This window comes from Mixophyes fleayi, chromosome 4, assembly GCF_038048845.1.
Source record: "Mixophyes fleayi isolate aMixFle1 chromosome 4, aMixFle1.hap1, whole genome shotgun sequence".
NCBI lineage: Eukaryota > Metazoa > Chordata > Amphibia > Anura > Limnodynastidae > Mixophyes > Mixophyes fleayi.
This window is the reverse complement of record NC_134405.1, coordinates 329,130,187-329,148,564: the sequence shown is the minus strand read 5'-3', so window position 1 is coordinate 329,148,564 and position 18,378 is coordinate 329,130,187. Positions and strand designations below refer to the sequence as shown.

Genomic DNA, 18,378 nt, shown 5'->3' with positions numbered 1-18,378 from the left:
CCTTCATGTTGGCTGTTACATCTGCCTCAGTCTGGTAGGAGAAGTTTATCTTACTCCAGCAGGGGATTAATTATATGATTTTTTTGCTTAATTTTTAATGTGAGTGTATGAAATACTACTATATTAGTTTTTATATCTTTCATTTTTTTAAATATACTATTGTAACTAGAGATGGGCGGGCTCGGTTCCCCGAGAACCGAACCCACCCGAACTTTGGGTATCCGAACGTCATCGTGACGTCGACGGATCTCGGGGCTCGGTTCTCGCAATACTTGAAGATTATAAATACACGCCTCCAAAGCAATCCATCGCCATTTGACAGAGGGAGAGAGCAGGGTGTAGTCACAGACTGATTAGAGCAGGGACAGAGAATCCAATATTCTGATTCCAATTGTGCTAACAAAAATCGCTAGAGAAGAGAGGAGGATAGAGGTTTGGTTTTTTTTTCCAATATTTGGCAGTCAAAGTGCTTTTTTTGGTGTCCCCCATTATTGTGCATAAATATTTCTGGCTGTCAAAATTACTATCTGTCAGCAGTATCTACCAAATAATTTTTAGCACTCCTCAGTGCTTTTGAAGTGTCCCCCATAATTGTGCATAAATATTTCTGGCTATCAAAATTACTATCTGTCAGCAGTATCTACCAAATAATTTTTAGCACTCCCCAGTGCTTTTGGGGTGTCCCCCATAATTGTGCATAAATATTTCTGGCTATCAAAATTACTATCTGTCAGCAGTATCTACCAAATAATTTTTAGCACTCCCCAGTGCTTTTGGAGTGTCCCCCATAATTGTGCATAAATATTTCTGGCTATCAAAATTACTATCTGTCAGCAGTATCTACCAAATAATTTTTAGCACTCCCCAGTGCTTTTGGGGTGTCCCCCATAATTGTGCATAAATATTTCTGGCTGTCAAAATTACTATCTGTCAGCAGTATCTACCAAATAATTTTTAGCACTCCCCAGTGCTTTTGGGGTGTCCCCCACAATTGTGCATAAATATTTCTGGCTATCAAAATTACTATCTGTCAGCAGTATCTACCAAATAATTTTTAGCACTCCCCAGTGCATTTGGGGTGTCCCCCATAATTGTGCATAAATATTTCTGGCTGTCAAAATTACTATCTGTCAGCAGTATCTACCAAATAATTTTTAGCACTCCCCGGTGCTTTTGGGGTGTCCCCCATAATTGTGCATAAATATTTCTGGCTGTCAAAATTACTATCTGTCAGCAGTATCTACCAAATAATTTTTTAGCACTACAAGTGTTTTGGGCTGAGAATGGATTCAAAGCAGTCCACATATGAGCAGAATGAGCAACCAGGTTCTGTCACCAGTCCTGATGTTAGCGTTCCCAGTACATCATCTGGGCAAGGCGATGTCAAACTACACAGTGTTTCGAAATCAGTGCAAAAAACAAAAATAAAAAAAAATGTTACTGTGTTGAAGCGAAAAAGAAGTGTTACTGAGCAAAAGTTAAGTGCCGATAAAAAAAAAATTGCCAACATGCCATTCTACACACGCAGTGGCAAAGAGAGAATGAGGCCTTCACCTTTGGCTATTAGTGGCAGATCCCAAAAGTTACCGAGCCTACAATTGGTGCACAACTACTGTTACGCGTAAAAGCCGAGCTGCAAGATAACAGTAAGGCATTAGAGGATAATGTATGCTCTGATTCACAAATTACACCAATCCCTGTGGAGAGTCCATCCAACAGTGGGATGTCTAATCGTGAGCATTCTGCTGATGTGTGCCTTAATAGCCCGAGTGTAGCCGGTGATACACAAATTGAGGATGCCACTTTGGAATTAGAAGAGGATGACGGGGAGATTTGTGTAGGCAACGAGGGCACTAATGAGGATGTGGATGAGGTTGTTTGTGTAACTCCTGCACCAGTGGCAGAGGTTCTGGCACGTGACAAGAAAAAGGCCATTGTCATGCCTGGGCATAAAACAAAAAAATCCACTTCTTATGTGTGGAATTATTTCTACCCAAATCCAGACAACTATTGTATAGCCATTTGTAGTGTATGTCAAGCCACAGTCAGTCGAGGGAGGGACCTTAACCATCTTGGAACCTCGTCTATGTTACGCCATTTAACGAGAGTTCATGGCAAAGTGTTGGGAAAAGCTGAAAGTTCTTCCCAAAAAATTACAAGCACTCCATCATCAGCTAAGACCCTCCGCTCACCGACATCCCGACGGCTACAAAATACACCCACCACACCATCCTCGTCAATATCCTCAGTAGCGCTCGGAGTTAGCCCGGCATCCCAATTATTAAGGTTGGATGACTCCTGCGCTATTATTGATTCCTCTGAAGAAAGCGTTAGTCCCACTGCTGCTGCTGCTGTTGCTGCTGCTGGGGGTGATTTGTCAGCCCAGAGGCAGGTCAAGAAAATGAGCAGTCCTACATTTCAGCAATTAACTGTGAAACAATCATTTGCTAGGGGAAGCAAATATGACAGCAGTCACCCAGTCGCCAAGCAAATCACAGACGCCATGGCTGCAATGTTAGTGTTAGATCTGCGTCCAATCTCCACAATAAACGTAGCTGGTTTTACACAGTTAATTAAGGTTTTCTGTCCGCGTTACAGAATTCCATTGCGACACCATTTCTCCCGTAAAGCAATTCCACAACTATACCAAAAAGTGTGTAAAAATGTAGATATTGCGCTGAAAAATGCCATTTTGCCCACTGTTCACTTAACCACAGATATGTGGACAAGTGGAAGTGGCCAAACCAAAGACTATATGACTGTGACAGCCCACTGGGTTGGTCACTCACCTTCACCAGCAGGAACAGCAGCAGCATTTACACCACTACGTAACATTTGTCACAGGCAGGCCACTCTTTGTATCACCGGCTTCACTAACAGGCATACAGCTGACAATTTGTTAGCAAACTGAGAGAAGTGATTGATACATGGCTTATACCACTTGGACTCTCCCCAGGGTATGTCATTTCTGATAACGCCAACAATATAGTGCGAGCATCACAGCTGGGTGATTTCCAACACATTCCTTGTTTTGCTCACACCATCAACTTGGTGGTGCAGAGCTTCCTACGAAATAACCGTGAGGTGCAGGAGATGCTTTTGGTGGCCCATAAAATTTCAGGCCATTTCAGGCATTCAGCCACAGCATGTAGGAGATTACAGCAGCTCCAAGAGCAGTTTAACTTGCCCTGCCACCAACTTAAGCAAGAGGTGGTAACTAGGTGGAATTCCACCCTATACATGCTTCAGATGATGGAGGAACAGCGCAAAGCCATCCAAGCATATTGCACAAGCCATGACATTAGGAAAGGAGGGGGGATGTATTTCACTCTTGCACAGTGGGGAATCCTTTCAGTGCTGTGCAAGGTGCTGAAACCATTTGAAGTTGTGACGTGTGAGGTGAGTGCAGACTCTGCTAGTTTGAGCCAAGTCATTCCTTTAATTAGACTATTGGAAAAGCAGCTTGAGTAAATGAAGGAGGAGCTGAAAGCAAGCAATTCAGCAAAGTATGTTGGCCTTGTCAATCAAGTACTTCATTCGCTTCACAATGATCCTCGAGTTATTAAGATCTTGAACTCGGATCAGTACGTTTTGGCCACTGTGCTTGATCCAAGGTTTAAGACCTACATTGAGTCTTTACTTGTAAATGAGCGAGATGTGAACTTTTGCAAGGAGCTATTGCTCAGCAAGTTGGCTGCTGAACTGGGCCTCGGCTTGACAACGTATCCTCCTTCACTTTCTCAAGCTGCTGCTGCTCGTACAAAATTAAATTTCCCAAAAAGAAGCAGGGAAGACGCAGGGGGCAGACCAGAACAATTTAACATCTGGGCTGGTATGAAGGATTTTTCAAAAAAATGTGTCACTTTGCCCATAACTCCATCCAATACGAGTATAAACATGCAAAGGATGGTGGAGGATTACTTTCAAGAGGTAGTTGATATGGAAATGTCAGACAGTCCCTTTCCTTACTGGGAAGAAAAGCAGGCCATTTGGAAACCCATGTACAAACTTACTTTGCAATACTTAAGCTGCCCACCCTCCAGTGTGTACTCTGAACGAGTGTTCAGCACAGCAGGGAACTTAGTCAGTGATCGCCGTAGAAGGTTACTTCCCAAAACTGTGGAGAAAATGATGTTTATAAAAATGAACAACATCTTCCACGAGGAAGGCCTTCACCATCCAAGACATCCAAGCACTGACTGTTCTCTAATGGCGGATTCAAGCGGCGATGAATTGATAGTCTGTGATGATGACGTACACACTGATGAGGGTGAGGATGAAGCTGAAGATGATGACAATAACATCTTTTTAAAACTTTCTATGTAAGTGTAGGTTGCAATCTACCCCCAAAGAGGAAAGGGACTTGTGGCATTTCCATATCACGTACCGTCTTGAAAAGCTGCTGTTTGGGCAATTTCTCCTTAAAGGTAGGGTGTCATAGACAGAGTGACCCCAAACTGGCTTTGTCCATTTCTCTTAATATTGTACAGTCTATAACGGCTGAATTTTTTTGTATTTTCGACAAGTGGAGGGGGGCCTATAGAGCCAGAAACCAAACTGGCTTTGTCCATTTCAATTAATATTGTACAGTCTATAACGGCTGAATTTTTTTTAAAAAAATTTTTTATAATTTTTTATTTTCGATGGTCAATCAAGAAAATACAAACGTAAAAAACAATAATACCAGGTAACGAACATGGTAAAGCCAAAACAGTAATTACAAAGTATCGAATTCGAAGACAACATTAGGCAAAACATTCAAAATAAAAATAAACAAAGAAAGAAAGTGACCAGTTTTTATATTTTTAGAGAGCGATATTAAAAGTAGGATACAATAACAAAAGGGATTGTTAGGGAAGGGCAGGGACCACAAAGTTAAACACTACGAGTTTTCAGAGGGTAGTTAGGGTATAACGAGGCAAGAGCTGAGAGGGAGGCGTCCATTGAGCAGACTGCGGTCACCGCACATGGGTCAGGTCAGAGAAAAATCAAGTTGGGGGGGGGGGGAATGCGTTTTCCACGTGTAGCCATGGAGCCCAGACCTGGTTGAAGACATGGCAATTTTTTGTTTTTTTCAACAATATGAGGGGGGCCTATAGAGACAGAAAGCAAACTGCCTTTTTCCATTTCTTTACATATTTAACTATTAGTGTAGGGTGTATTATACATCCAAAGACGATGGCTGCATTGCCAATATGCATAGATGGAGAGGAAGACAATCTGTTTTGTGTGTAGAATAAATGAAGGCCTACCTACCAGGAATTAAACTGTTTTTTTGATAATTTATTAGCTTTACAATTAGATCACTTATCTATGAAACAGGTGGAGCACTAAATTGGGTTATTTTAGGCCCAAAAACATTGATTTTCCAACAAAATAGCAAAACAAAACCAAACAAAACCAAAACCAAAACCAAAACACGCAATGGCGGTTTTGCAAAACCAAAACCAAAACCAAACCACGACGGTAATCCAGATCCAAAATCGAATACAAAACCAAAACACGGGGGTCAGTGACCATCTCTAATTCTAACCCATCGGACAAGTAATCAGTGGATGTTTGTACTACTACACTTCTGCGGAATTCTTCAGCGTTATATTCCAGAACTTATTTCGATGGACTTATTTTCATGTTGTGTATATAACTTTCTATGTGCAAGTATTAAATTTGAACCCTTGATGTGAATGGGGATTTGGTATCGTTGAGGGTTAAAAGTGTGAGCACTTTTTGATGCACATCATCCTATTCTCTATAGAGCTTTCAGATGTGCTCGTCATGCCGCCCGGGAAGTGGTATCCCCCGACGTGACTTGACCACATGTTTTTTTTTTATTGATAAAGCAATTATTTATTCTTTGTATATTCTGATGTGAGGCTATTTATATATTATTATGGTCTGCATAGTAATTGTAGTGGAATAAACTCACTAGCCCACATTATGAATGTGCCTTAATATGATTATGTACTAACAGAACCAAAATGGTTTATAAAATCTTCATCCATATGACTATTTTATAAACAGCATCCGACGCTGTTAGCTGCACTGTCACTGCGGGCACGCTCTGTTTGATTAGTGTGGTCACGTGAGATGTGAGATCTCACGTGACCACACTAAGCAATAAACTGCAGCCACACTGACAGCGCAGCTAACAGCGTCGAATGCTGTTAGCTGCGTGATTGGGTACAGGAGCATGCGGGACCGCCCCCTTGAGGACAGCGACGGCCCCATTAGAGGAGAAAGAAGCCGATCGCCAGCATTTGAAGAAAAAAAAACAAAACAGCTTGCAATTCTGCCGCGCTGCGCCCCCCAGGACTCAGCGCCCCAGGCTGCAGCCTGATCAGCCTAGTAGTTGATCAGGCCCTGATCATTATTGTTTATTTGTAAGGTGCCATAAAAGAAAAACAATTGATAGAGGAAGGTGCAGATGTGAGAGGTTAGAGAGGACCGGACATCTTGCACTCAGGCAGACCAGACAGATTGCCCTGTGTATGGGCACCTATAGTGAAATTTAGCCTGTAAATTAATAAAGCTATAATCTTAGGTTGCAACAGTCTACCTTTCCAGGATTCCACTAGGACGCCCTCTCACAACCAAAGCCTCTACCTGTGTGTAAATATGTGAAACACACCCACTGGTGTCTGAGTGTCAGAGACTTTCACTTTCATTTCTCTCTGTGCTGTTAGCGATGGCTTCTGCTGATCTGAGACAGGAGCTGGACTGTTGCATCTGTCTGAACATTTATACAGATCCTGTAACGCTGAGATGTGGACACAACTTCTGTCGAGTCTGTATTGATCGTGTGCTGGATACACAGGAGGGGTCTGGTATTTATACCTGTCCTGAATGCAGAGCAAAGTGTCGGGAGCGTCCTACACTGATAAAGAACATAAATCTATGTAACATAGTGAGGAGATTGCGACCTACTCAGCCAGCTCAGGAGGAGACTGGGATCTTCTGCACTTACTGTGTGGACTCTCCTGTACCTGCTGCTAAATCCTGTCTGCATTGTGAGGCTTCTTTGTGTGATAAACACCTGAGAGTACACAGCAAGTCAGCAGAACACGTCTTATCTGATCCCACCATTTCCCTGGGGAACAGGAAATGCTCCGTCCATAAGAAGATCCTGGAATATTACTGCACTGAGGACGCTGTCTGTATCTGTGTGTCCTGCAGTTTGGCCGGAAAACATCGGGGACACCATGTGGAGATGGTGGATGAGGCCTCTGAGAAGAAGAAGGAGAAACTGAGAAATGTTCTGCAGAAACTGACCACAAAGAGAGAGGAGACTGAGAGAAGAGTCCAGAGTCTACAGGAGCGCAGGAGAGAAGATCAGGAAAAAGCAGCAGGTGTAACAGAGAGAGTCACTGCCCTGTTTAGAGACATCAGGAGACAGCTGGAAGACCTAGAGAAGAGAGTCCTGAGTGAGATCTCCAGGCAGGAAGAGAGTGTTTCAGTGACTGATCTGATCCAGCAGCTGGAAAAAAAGAAGGACGAGATGTCCAGGAAGATGCGTCACATTGAGGAGCTGTGTAACATGTCTGATCCAGTGTCTGTCTTACAGGAACCAGACACAGATGACTTGTGTGATACTGAGGACAGAGAGAGACATGATGACCAGGTCCATGGTGTAGGAGATCTGGATGTGGGTCTCATCTCAAGGAAAATACATACATTATCTGTTATAATAAGAGGCATAAACATGGGAATCTATGTGCCAGAAGCTGCAGACATATTACAGGATGTTAGGAAAGTTCGTAATACATTATCTAATGTAACAACAGGTATAAAGAAATTAAACTATATGCAGGAAGCTACAGACATATTACTGGATATAAACACAGCTGGTAATACTATACATATATCAGGTGACATGAAAACTGCATCTGTGTCAGATAGAAATCAGAAACGTCCACAAACACCAGAGAGATTTAGGTATAATCAGGTAATAAGCACCAGGAGATTTTCCTCAGGGCGACATTACTGGGAAGTGGAGGTCAGTAAATCAGGGGAGTGGAGGGTAGGGATGTGCTATCCCAGTATAGACAGGAGAGGAGGTCAGTCAGGCATTGGAAGTAATAACAAGTCCTGGTGTTTGTATAGATGTAACAATCAGTATACAGTGAGACATGACGGTAAAAGGATCCAGTTACCTGACAATATTCCCTGTGATAGAGTGAGAATATATCTGGATTATGAGGCTGGACAGCTGTCATTTTATGCTCTGTGTGACCCAATTAGACACTTACACACCGTCACTGCCACCTTCACTGAGCCCCTTCATGCTGCATTATGGGTAGTGGAAGGTTGTATAAAGATATCTGGGGGAGTCAGGAGCTGGGAGAAATTACCATGATGTAAGAAACCTGCCCCATAGACCGGTGACATATCATGGAGGGGATTTTGATTGATGGATCAGGTCTAGTTATAGCTAAGCTCCTCCTGTTTTGTTCTAGATATTGGATCTCCATGTGTTCAACTTGATGTGTTATATGTGGGTCTATCAGGGTTTTTTTTTATGAATGAAATTGTATTATTAATAACAGTTGATTTGAGTGTCCCAGTAAGTGAATAATATAACCTATATTGATTTGCAGAAATAATAAATACATATACTAAGGTTCTACTTAAAATGCCAGGAACATGTTGTGTTGGGTGATTGAATTCCCTGTGCTCTCAGGAGAATGATACAGCTGAGAGCGGTCCCCATGTACTTCCTCCACACAGGTAAATTCTAATGCTAACCAGGCGCTGCGGTATAGCCATGTGGGGGGGGGGAGCTAATAAAATGAGTGAGGTGCCAGGAATCATCCTATTGAAAGCATTATGCTCATTACTAGGCATGTGAGTAGATGTGACCGCTATCAGCCTGTGTGTGTGGATGTTTTCCAACTGTGCTAAAAGTCCCCAGTGCTGGCCGGAAGTGATCTCTTCCAGTCTGGTCCCCCCAAACTTTTGCACAATACTTTTAATAGGATCCTGGTCTGCATGTTGCACTTTGATGAAGAAGTACATTCCCCCAACACAATATAATTACACACTTCATACACAAAGTTGCCACTTGTAATTTAGACAGTCCCCATGCAAAGAGAACTGTTTAAAGTAAAATAAATTAATTAAAAAAAAAAGGGGAACATGCCCTCATCCCCGAAACCTTAAACGGAGCCAGGAGTAGACAGCCGGAGCTGGTATCCAGTATACTAGGGAGATCACGAGGATGGGGGGATCCCCTGCCATATGGTTAAAATCAGCCTCAAACTGGTCAACGGGGGGCTGGTAGCCTTTGCGAGTGGAGATGATGCTGTTTTTGTGTCCTCTCCCTCCCACCCACCCACGCTCTGTAATGTGGGGCTCTTACTGACCCCCCCCATGGGAGAAGGTAATTGACAAGTTTGGGACACCTGGAGTGATAACTTTGACACCCGAGTGATTCGAGTATAACAAACGCACAAAATTTTCAAATACACTTCAATTGAATGGAAAACTCCCTAAAACCTTCCTTCACCAATTTTTTAAAGGTAAAATAATTTATTTTCTTCCTTGATCTGGTGAAGTCTTAACAGAAAAAAGAAAACACTGAAAAATCCTCATAAATAAATATATAACTCACCTGGAAACTGCTGCCACTCAACCATCAGAGACACGCCCTTTTTCCTGGCCAACCAATCAGAAGCGTTATTCTCAGACTCTTTATTACAGGTGTCACATTTTTGTGTTTTGGTACATTGGTTGAAGTGTAACTACACATATACTGTCCTGCAGAAGTGTAACTGTTGGATGCAAACAGCCCCCATTATAAGTATATGATTGAGTCGAAATCTCTGGGACCTCAGTGAAGTTTGGTTCTGTAGCAGGGAGAAAGAGACTGAACCCTCCTGAAAGTAGATAACTTCCCTATATATCATCATCATTATATCATTAACTATAAATGTGACCTGTCCACCCCTTTCATTTACACAATTTAACCCTGCAAAATTGAATCTTGTTTTTTCCCTTCAGTTTAAACTAGGCGCACTTGTGACCTAATTTGCACGTAGCAATGAACATCCCGACCCGTCCAACTCATCCTACTGACCGAAACAAAATTTGCACCTCTGCTGATGCACTGATCTTTGCCGGCAAAACCATGCACTTCCCCTAAAGCTAAGGGGAAGGGCAGGGTTGGTTGATTCACACACACGGGTGGGGCCAGTGAAGTCACAGTAGCTCACATGACTGCAATCTGAGTGTTTTGATGTGTATCAGATTCCATAGAAACTGTCCTAAGTGGACACATGCCAGTCCTGGCAGTAGCAAGCAGTTTAAGTCCAGGCCTCTAGCTCAGACAGGACACTCTTCTGAGGTTCAGCCATGGTAATGGTGGGCTGCAGTATTTAGTGGGTTACTCACAGTTGCTGTAGACAGTGTCCAATTCCGCAGACCTGAGGGCTCTTGAAGTTGGGATGAAAAGCATGGATGAGTCCCCAGTGGCTTTCCTCACTATCAAAACAAAATTAACTAGGAGTGGTAACCAAGAGCTTGGGTCATAGGCACATAGGAATGTAACAAAACAAATAAAAATCAAACATGTGGAAGCGGATGATTGGTTCAGGGTTGAAAGGGAGAAGATAGTAATGTTAGTGGGCAGTCACTCATAAGGAGGAGAACATCAAATATGAAGGTTTTGTTAATCTTTATGGGGGAGGGTGAGGACCTGTAGTGAATAGTCCATGGATTTCAGGTTCTAGAGAATTTATAAGGGGTATTGTGATTGATGCTCAATTAGCAATAAAAGGTAGAGATGGTGTCTTTTGGGTTTTTACAAAGCTGGGCAATTTGGCATTTCGTAGCATTTGATTGTGGGTTATTAGTAGCTGGCTATGTTGGGGACTGTGTGGGATATTATGAGGAAGAAGCAAGAAAGAGAGCTAATCATGCATATGACTACATGTTATGAGTTCAATGGGGTGATGAACTCTTTCCACAAGGGGCCCAATTCGGGACAGTGCCACAGGACAGAGTACCCTCTCTTCCATAAAGTCTCCCACAAAGGGGGTAGGTATTGGGGAATATAGCGTGCAATCTTTTTGGTAGAATATACCAACGATAATATATTTTGTGAGCTTTCTCGTTTATTTTAACACATATAGGACTTTCTAACAAGTTAATTCCAAATTGAGCCCATTCCTCATTGTTATAAATCATAGTTGTCCTGATTCATCAAGGAACGCACTGTAAACGCAAGTGAGGTTTTTTAAAATTGGACAGAGATTGCACGCGCGTACACCCGTCCTCAAGTACAAAGAAACGTTTATATTTGAACATGGGTATAAGTACGTTATGGCTCTACACTACTTGCCGTATGAGGACAGACAGAACACACTGCAGGATACATATAATCACTATGTGCAGTTTAATGTCCTATCAGAACGCATGGAAAAAAATAAATACATTAACAACTCTTGATACTATAATCATTAATAAAAATTCATTTAAAATAAAATATTTCCTTTTAACATTTTTTTTACATGGAATACACTTATCAGGATTTCTTAATGCCCACTGTACATGCATTTTTACAGTTTCTCATACTTGCAAACACATGTTCCAGTATGTATATGCATACAAAGCCGTCATCACTATCAATCAGCACTTACACCTGACCTGTAGCCATACTTGCCTACTCTCCTGGACTTCCGGGGAGGCTCCTGAATTTCGGGGAGTCCTCCCGGAAGACCTCCCTCGTTCACCGAAATTCACGGCATTAAATGGCGGGGGCGGGGATTAATAACATCATTAAGCCACGCCCCCGCTATTCAATGCCATGAATGTCTGCATTTTATAGTGGGGGGGGGTCTATGGGATGCCCTAAGTACCTAAGAGATGCCCTAGAGCTTCAATCAGAAGATTGTGCGTGCGCTCTACCTCAGCACCCTCTTACTGTACATTGTCTAAGTGCATACACAGCTCCTTCCCCTGTTCTCCCCTTCAAGCCGTAGGCAGTCAGAAGAGTAATTTACGATTACAGATGAATTGCATGCTCTTGCGGTCACTCGAGTAAATTCAGTTTCTGAGCAATTTCACGCAAGATACAGCACACAACGAGACTTATGTCCGAAGATGAATCAGGCCCTGTGTGTTTAGCTGAACAATTGAAAGAGTAGTCAAAAGTAGGTGAAATAATGATAAAGTTTATTATTTTCAACACACGTGATGTCAGGTTAGTGGAGCCCTTATAGGCTGGAGAGTAAAACACAGCAAAAAATAGTGCACAATAAACAGTCCAGGATATGGAGCAACATTATAGCAGATCTGCAATATCACATGAGCCAAAGTCACAGAAGTAAATTTAGAACGTGAAGCAATAATATAAAGTACCCAGGTTTACAGAATAGCAACTTGACAGGTTTATATGAAGATGAAGCAGTCTCTGAGAATCAGGTTTGTACACCAGGGGGTAAATGTATGAACATGCGGGTTCTTCAACACCCGCGTGTTCAGCGTGTTTGGCGATTAAATTTCAAGCGGCACTGCATTGTAAAGGGAAACTTCCCTTTCCAATGCAGCGCAGCTTGAAATTTAATCGCCGAACACGCGGGTGTTGAAGAACCCGCATGTTCATACATTTACCCCCAGGACTTGAATACAGCTGGTGCTGTAGGGGTAACTAGATAGCTGAAAACTGGAATGTACTATGGTATAACAGTCCTAGGAAATCACAGACACTGAATAAAGCTGAAATCAAACAGAAAGCAGCGGAACCCCAAGGAATTCGGGAAACCAGAATACAAGCTGGTGGGAACTGGAAGAAAGGCTTGATGAGACTGGAGCTCAGAGCAGCGGAATGTACACAGGAACAAACAATGACCAGCAATGAGCAGTGTGAGTGGTATGAATGTAAATGCAGGCAGGTGCAGGTAATAATATAGTCATAGAGAGCGGAGATTTCACCCCTCACAGGCATAGTTGCCAATTCTGCTTTTAACAAGCGGAATTGGGCTTGTTTTTTTTCAGAGTTGCGGGTTTTTGGGCTTCACAGCATTTTTTTTTCAAAAAACTTTATTGCCTTGTGTATAATAACGCTTTAGTCAGTGTAAGGACGCTGCTGGTCTCTTACGTGAGCGTGACCTCAGGTGTTGGTAGGTAAACTTCAGCGTTGGCTCCTCTTGGGGGAGCCTGTCTGTGTTGTATGCAGTAGATATGGAGAGTATATATGCGACCAGACAGAACATGATGTGTGTAATTATAGTGTAAAGCTAGGGATATATTGTAGTGTACAGAGAAAACAAACCCATAAAGTGCAGCTATAACTCCTGAGTCTTCCTCTTTAGTCACTGTAACTGCAGAAACTGCTGCAGATCCCTTTTCTATTAATATTATCTTGATAGCTGTATCATAAATAAAAATAATAATAACATTTTTGCTTTTTTTGGGCTCTTTTTAGGATTGTTTGGGCTTGTTTTTCATTTTAGAGTTGGCAACCCTGCTCACAAGTAAAGTACACAAAGACCAAAACAGCAGCACCTCTGGTGGAACAGAGGAACTGCATGTCACAATATTCAGGACACAGTACTAACAATCGGGGGAAAATTCAATTAGCCGCGATGTTCACAATGTTCCTCAGAACATTGCGGGAGCAGATTTTTACCTTTACTGCGGTAAAATTTCCGCTCATTTGTCCTCGCACCTCTATGCAGGGGCGGATCTAGAAAATAATTTTACCGGGGGCCACTTCCTCTATGGGATGTGAGGAAAAAAATCATCAGAACTTGTAAAAATTCCGCAACAGAACATTGCGGTAAGTTGAATTCCCCCTTTGGTGTCTGTATTTATCTTTTCTCGTAAAAATTCCTAGTGTATCTGAGTTATTTTCTTTTGTTTTATAGACATGTCAGGACTGAGATGTCAATAAATATGTATAGGTGTATGCAGCAAAGATAGTATTATAATATAATATTTAGAATAAGCTATTTGAAAGAACTAGGGAAAATCCTATCATCCTGAAGGAAATGTTTAGTGACAAAGAATCATGGTAAAGTTATATTATCAATGAAAAGCTTTGGCCATTATGTACTTTTCTTTAATTAAGAGATCGTTGAAATTTCTGCTGAGTGAGTGCTTTGAGTAATTTTTTAGCTTCTGTGGTCCTCTAGTGGTATTAGATGGTAAGAGTTTAAGGTTAGCAGCAGCTGTAGTTTATTGCCCGTCCTCTCTGATTCTGTTTAAAACACATCAGAGCAGCCGGGTAGTATCTGTCTGCCTCTCGGCCGACGGGGACAAGAGTGTAGAGCGCACCTGTAGAGTGCAGCTGCAGGCAACCCGGTCCTGCTTCGGGGGTGATTGCCCCGATCACCCCCTGGATCTGACACTAGTTATGCCCAGTTAGCTGTGGATTTATTATGGACAATGAGTGCCTCTGTTGGAATGTAATTTTTCATGTTTTGAGCCTGGTCTTGCACCTTCATCATCATCATCACCATTTATTTATATAGCACCACTGATTTCAAAGCGCTGTACAGAGAACTCACTCACATCAGTCCCTGCCCCATTGGAGCTTACAGTCTAAATTCCCTAAGATACACACATAGACAGACAGAGAGAGAGAAAGAAACTAGGGTCAATTTTTGATAGCAGCCAATTAACCTACCAGTATGTTTTTGGAGTGTGGGAGAACCTGGAGGAAACCCACGCAAACACAGGGAGAACATACAAACTCCACACAGATAAGACCATGGTCGGGAATTGAACTCATGACCCCAGCGCTGTGAGGCAGAAGTGCTAACCACCTAACCACTGTGCTGCCCATCCTTGAAAATTGTAGTAACTGGCAGCACCTGTACCAATGATGCACCTGGCATGTGGATGGCCTCTGAGAAGGGTGAGTGATGCCCCAAAGTAACACCCGAGCAGTCAGGGCTTCTTAGGAGGGCACTGACCTTGCTCAGGTAGGCGTTAAGTTCGGGCAGTGCTGTTTTCAGTGGGTCACATGGGTGCATCAGGCTCACATCTCTGGGTGCAGGGTGACGTACACCGCGAGTTATGGGAAAGATTTATCCGTGCTTCTCTGCAATCTTGCTGAACTCTGCTCAGAGGATCTGGGCTTTGAATCAAAAAGGACTAAGGTGCCCTCTGTGTCACGAATGCTAAAAAAAAAAAAAAAAAGTCCCTTAAGGGCCGAAAGCAGAGCACACCTGGAGTCATCATGTTCTGGGCAGAGCTAAGCCGCAGATCCCGGTATGGGTGTGGTTGTCCAGGTTTGAGAGATAATGGGATGTTTGGTTAGAGAAAGGGTCCTAGAGGTTATATATTTAAGAGATATGTGTACTATTGGTTTGAGGAAGGCCCAATGGAGTCAGATTTGTCAGTTGACTCTGTGGATCTACTGCTGCACAGAGCGACCATCAAGCCTTGTCTGTCGGAATGTTTCAGCTCTTGATGAAGCTTTGGACTGCCTCCAGCCAGCTGCTCCTCCTAACCTATGTCTGCACTCCCCGGGCTCGACCTCACTGAACAAGTGAACACTGGATCTGGAAGTTACATTCCCTATTAAAATATTTAGCTTAAATGCTGGGGTACATAAAAAAACACATTTGAAAGCTAACAAAATTGACTTCTGTGTGCGATTTCCTTTGTTCTTTCACTCTACAGTAATTAAGCTAGTCAGCGTGATACACGTACAGTTACATACATACAGTTAGCAAGTGAGTGACATATTCCACTCAATAAAGTGCAGTTGTGTTGTTCATTTTTTCCAATGGCCTTTTCACCTTTCTCCTCTCCTCTTCCGCACACTGGCTGGAGATCCTGCCTCCCTCCGATTGATCACATTCATAGCCACCACCTTCTCCAATCTCCTCCTCTAATCACCTCTTCTTTTGTGATGAGAGATTTAAACACACCACTAGTGATGTCACTAGTCTTCTCCCAGAACATCACACAGGTACGCGTAGCCAGGCAGGCCAGGTCAGGATTACCAGGACTGTGGGGGTGGCCTAGTGCTTCAGAAGTGCTAGGCACAACCCCCAGGTGAAGTGGTACCCGCCAACATGACAAGACCATGTCCCAATGTGGCGTGAAACATACCAATATAGTTTCTAAGTTACAGTTAGCTGTTTCATGGCTGCAATTCATACTGCAGATTTTCCTGCTGATTTCCCAGGCACTTTTTCCATGCATACCTCCCAACATTTTGGGGAAGTGACCACACCCAATGGGGACGTGTCTCCGTCACGGCAGAGACATGGCCACCCTCCTGGGTCTGCCTCATACTCCTCTATAAACACCCATTCATTGCTGTACATCATTGTTTATTTTTAACATTCATCAAAACTAAATCTGTAGCCCTGGATATTCAGTATAGCAAATCATACAAAAAAAACCAAATCATACCGAAAAACATACAAGGTTGATAAAGAAGGTGCAGATGTTAGATGGTAGAGAGGACCCTGCACGTGAGAGTTTATGTCTAGCAAAATCTGATATCAGTCAGGTAGAGTGCCAAATTACCGTACATGGGTACCTATAGTGTGACTGTACCTATAGTGTGACTCTGTGGCGGATCCAGGAGGGGGGGCGATTGGGGCAATCACCCCCCTAGCAGGGTCTTGCTGTCGTCAGCAGCTTGTGCTCAATCAGAGCAGTGGGGCAACACACTCTCCCTGCCTGTCTCTGCCAAACGGACCTGCACATAGTGTGCAGCTGCCGGCAACCTTAGCTGTCAAAAAGGGGGCGGGGACTAAGTTGCCCCCTCAATCGCCCCCGATACAATTACTTTCTAGATCCGCCACTGGTGGGCAGCACGGTGGTTAGCACTTCTGCCTCACAGCATTGGAGTCATGAGTTCAATTCCCGACCATGGCCTTATCTGTGTAGACTTTGTATGTTCTCCCTGTGTTTGCGTGGGTTTCCTCCGGGTGCTCCGGTTTCCTCACACACTCCAAAAACATACTAGTAGGTTAATTGGCTGCTATCAAAATTGACCCTAGTCTCTCTGTCTATGTGTGTATGTTAGGTAATTTAGACTGTAAGCCCCAATGGAGCAGGCACTGAAGTGAATGAGTTCTCTGTACAGCGCAGCGGAATCAGTGGCGCTATATAAATAAATGGTGATGATGATGATGATGTGACTGCGCCTGTGCATAAAGAAAGATATCTTACTAACTACCACAGCCTCTCCCTGTGTAAATATGTGAAACACACCCTCTGGTGTCAGAGACATTCAGTTTCATTTCTCTCTGCTGTCAGCGATGGCGTCTGCTGATCTGAGACAGGAGCTGGACTGTTCCATCTGCCTAAACATTTATACAGATCCTGTATCACTGAGATGTGGACACAACTTCTGCCGGGTCTGTATTGATCGTGTGCTGGATACACAGGAGGGGTCTGGAGTTTATATCTGTCCAGAATGCAGAGCAGAGTGTCAGGAGCGTCCTGCGCTGATAACGAACATTCCTCTGTGTAACATAGTGGGGAGATTTCTGTCTACTCGGCCAGATCAGGAGGAGACTGGGATCTTCTGCACTTACTGTATTCACTCTCCTGTACCTGCTGCTAAATCCTGTCTGTTGTGTGAGGCTTCTCTGTGTGATAATCACCTGAGGGTACACAGCAAGTCAGCAGAACACGTCTTATCTGATCCCACCACTTCCCTGGGGGACAGGAAATGCTCCGTCCATAAGAAGATCCTGGAATATTACTGCACTGAGGACAGTATCTGTATCTGTGTTTCCTGCAGTTTGGCCGGAGAACATCGGGGACACGATGTGGAGATGCTGGATGAGGCTTCTGAGAAGAAGAAGGAGAAACTGAGAAATGTTCTGCAGAAACTGATCACAAAGAGAGAGGAGACTGAGAAAAGAGTCCAGAGTCTGCAGAAACACAGGAGAGGAAATGAAGAAAAAGCAGCTGATGTAACAGAGAGAGTCACTTCGCTGTTTAGAGACATCAGGAGACAGCTGGAAGACCTAGAGAAGAGAGTCCTGAGTGAGATCTCCAGGCAGGAAAATAGCGTTTCACTCTCAGTCTCTGATCTGATCCAGCAGCTGGAAATAAAGAAGGACGAGCTGTCCAGGAAGATGCGTCACATTGAGGAGCTGTGTAACATGTCTGATCCAGTGACTGTCTTACAGGAACCAGACACAAGTGACTTGTGTGATACTGAGGTCAGAGAGAGACATGATGACCAGGTCCATGGTGTAGAAGATCTGGATGTGGGTCTCATCTCAGGGAAAATACATACATTATCTGATATAATAATACAGATAAATACAGGGATCTATGTGGAGGAAGATAGACATATTACTGGATATAAACACAGCTGGTAATAATATACATATATCAGGTGACAGGAAAACTGTATCCTGGTTAGAAAGAAATCAGAAACAACCACAAATACCAGAGAGA

The 18,378-nt window shown here is 43.2% G+C and overlaps 2 protein-coding genes across 2 annotated transcripts; both read left to right on the top strand.

Moving 5' to 3' along the window:
• Positions 1-6,670: 6,670 nt before the first annotated feature.
• Positions 6,671-8,629, top strand: LOC142153076 (E3 ubiquitin/ISG15 ligase TRIM25-like). The gene has a single exon (XM_075210349.1). The coding sequence runs from the start codon at positions 6,686-6,688 to the stop codon at positions 8,351-8,353; it is 1,668 nt and encodes a 555-aa protein (XP_075066450.1). The 5' UTR covers positions 6,671-6,685; the 3' UTR covers positions 8,354-8,629.
• Positions 8,630-17,212: 8,583 nt separating this feature from the next.
• LOC142153078 (E3 ubiquitin/ISG15 ligase TRIM25-like) lies at positions 17,213-18,378 on the top strand. The gene has a single exon (XM_075210351.1). It carries the CDS (start codon positions 17,223-17,225, stop codon positions 18,297-18,299), a length of 1,077 nt encoding a protein of 358 aa, XP_075066452.1. The 5' UTR covers positions 17,213-17,222; the 3' UTR covers positions 18,300-18,378.

Excerpts from the sequence above, each read along its gene's own strand:
- LOC142153076 (XM_075210349.1), top strand. The coding sequence starts at position 6,686 with ATGGCTTCTGCTGATCTGAGACAGGAGCTGGACTGTTGCATCTGTCTG.
- LOC142153078 (XM_075210351.1), top strand. The coding sequence starts at position 17,223 with ATGGCGTCTGCTGATCTGAGACAGGAGCTGGACTGTTCCATCTGCCTA.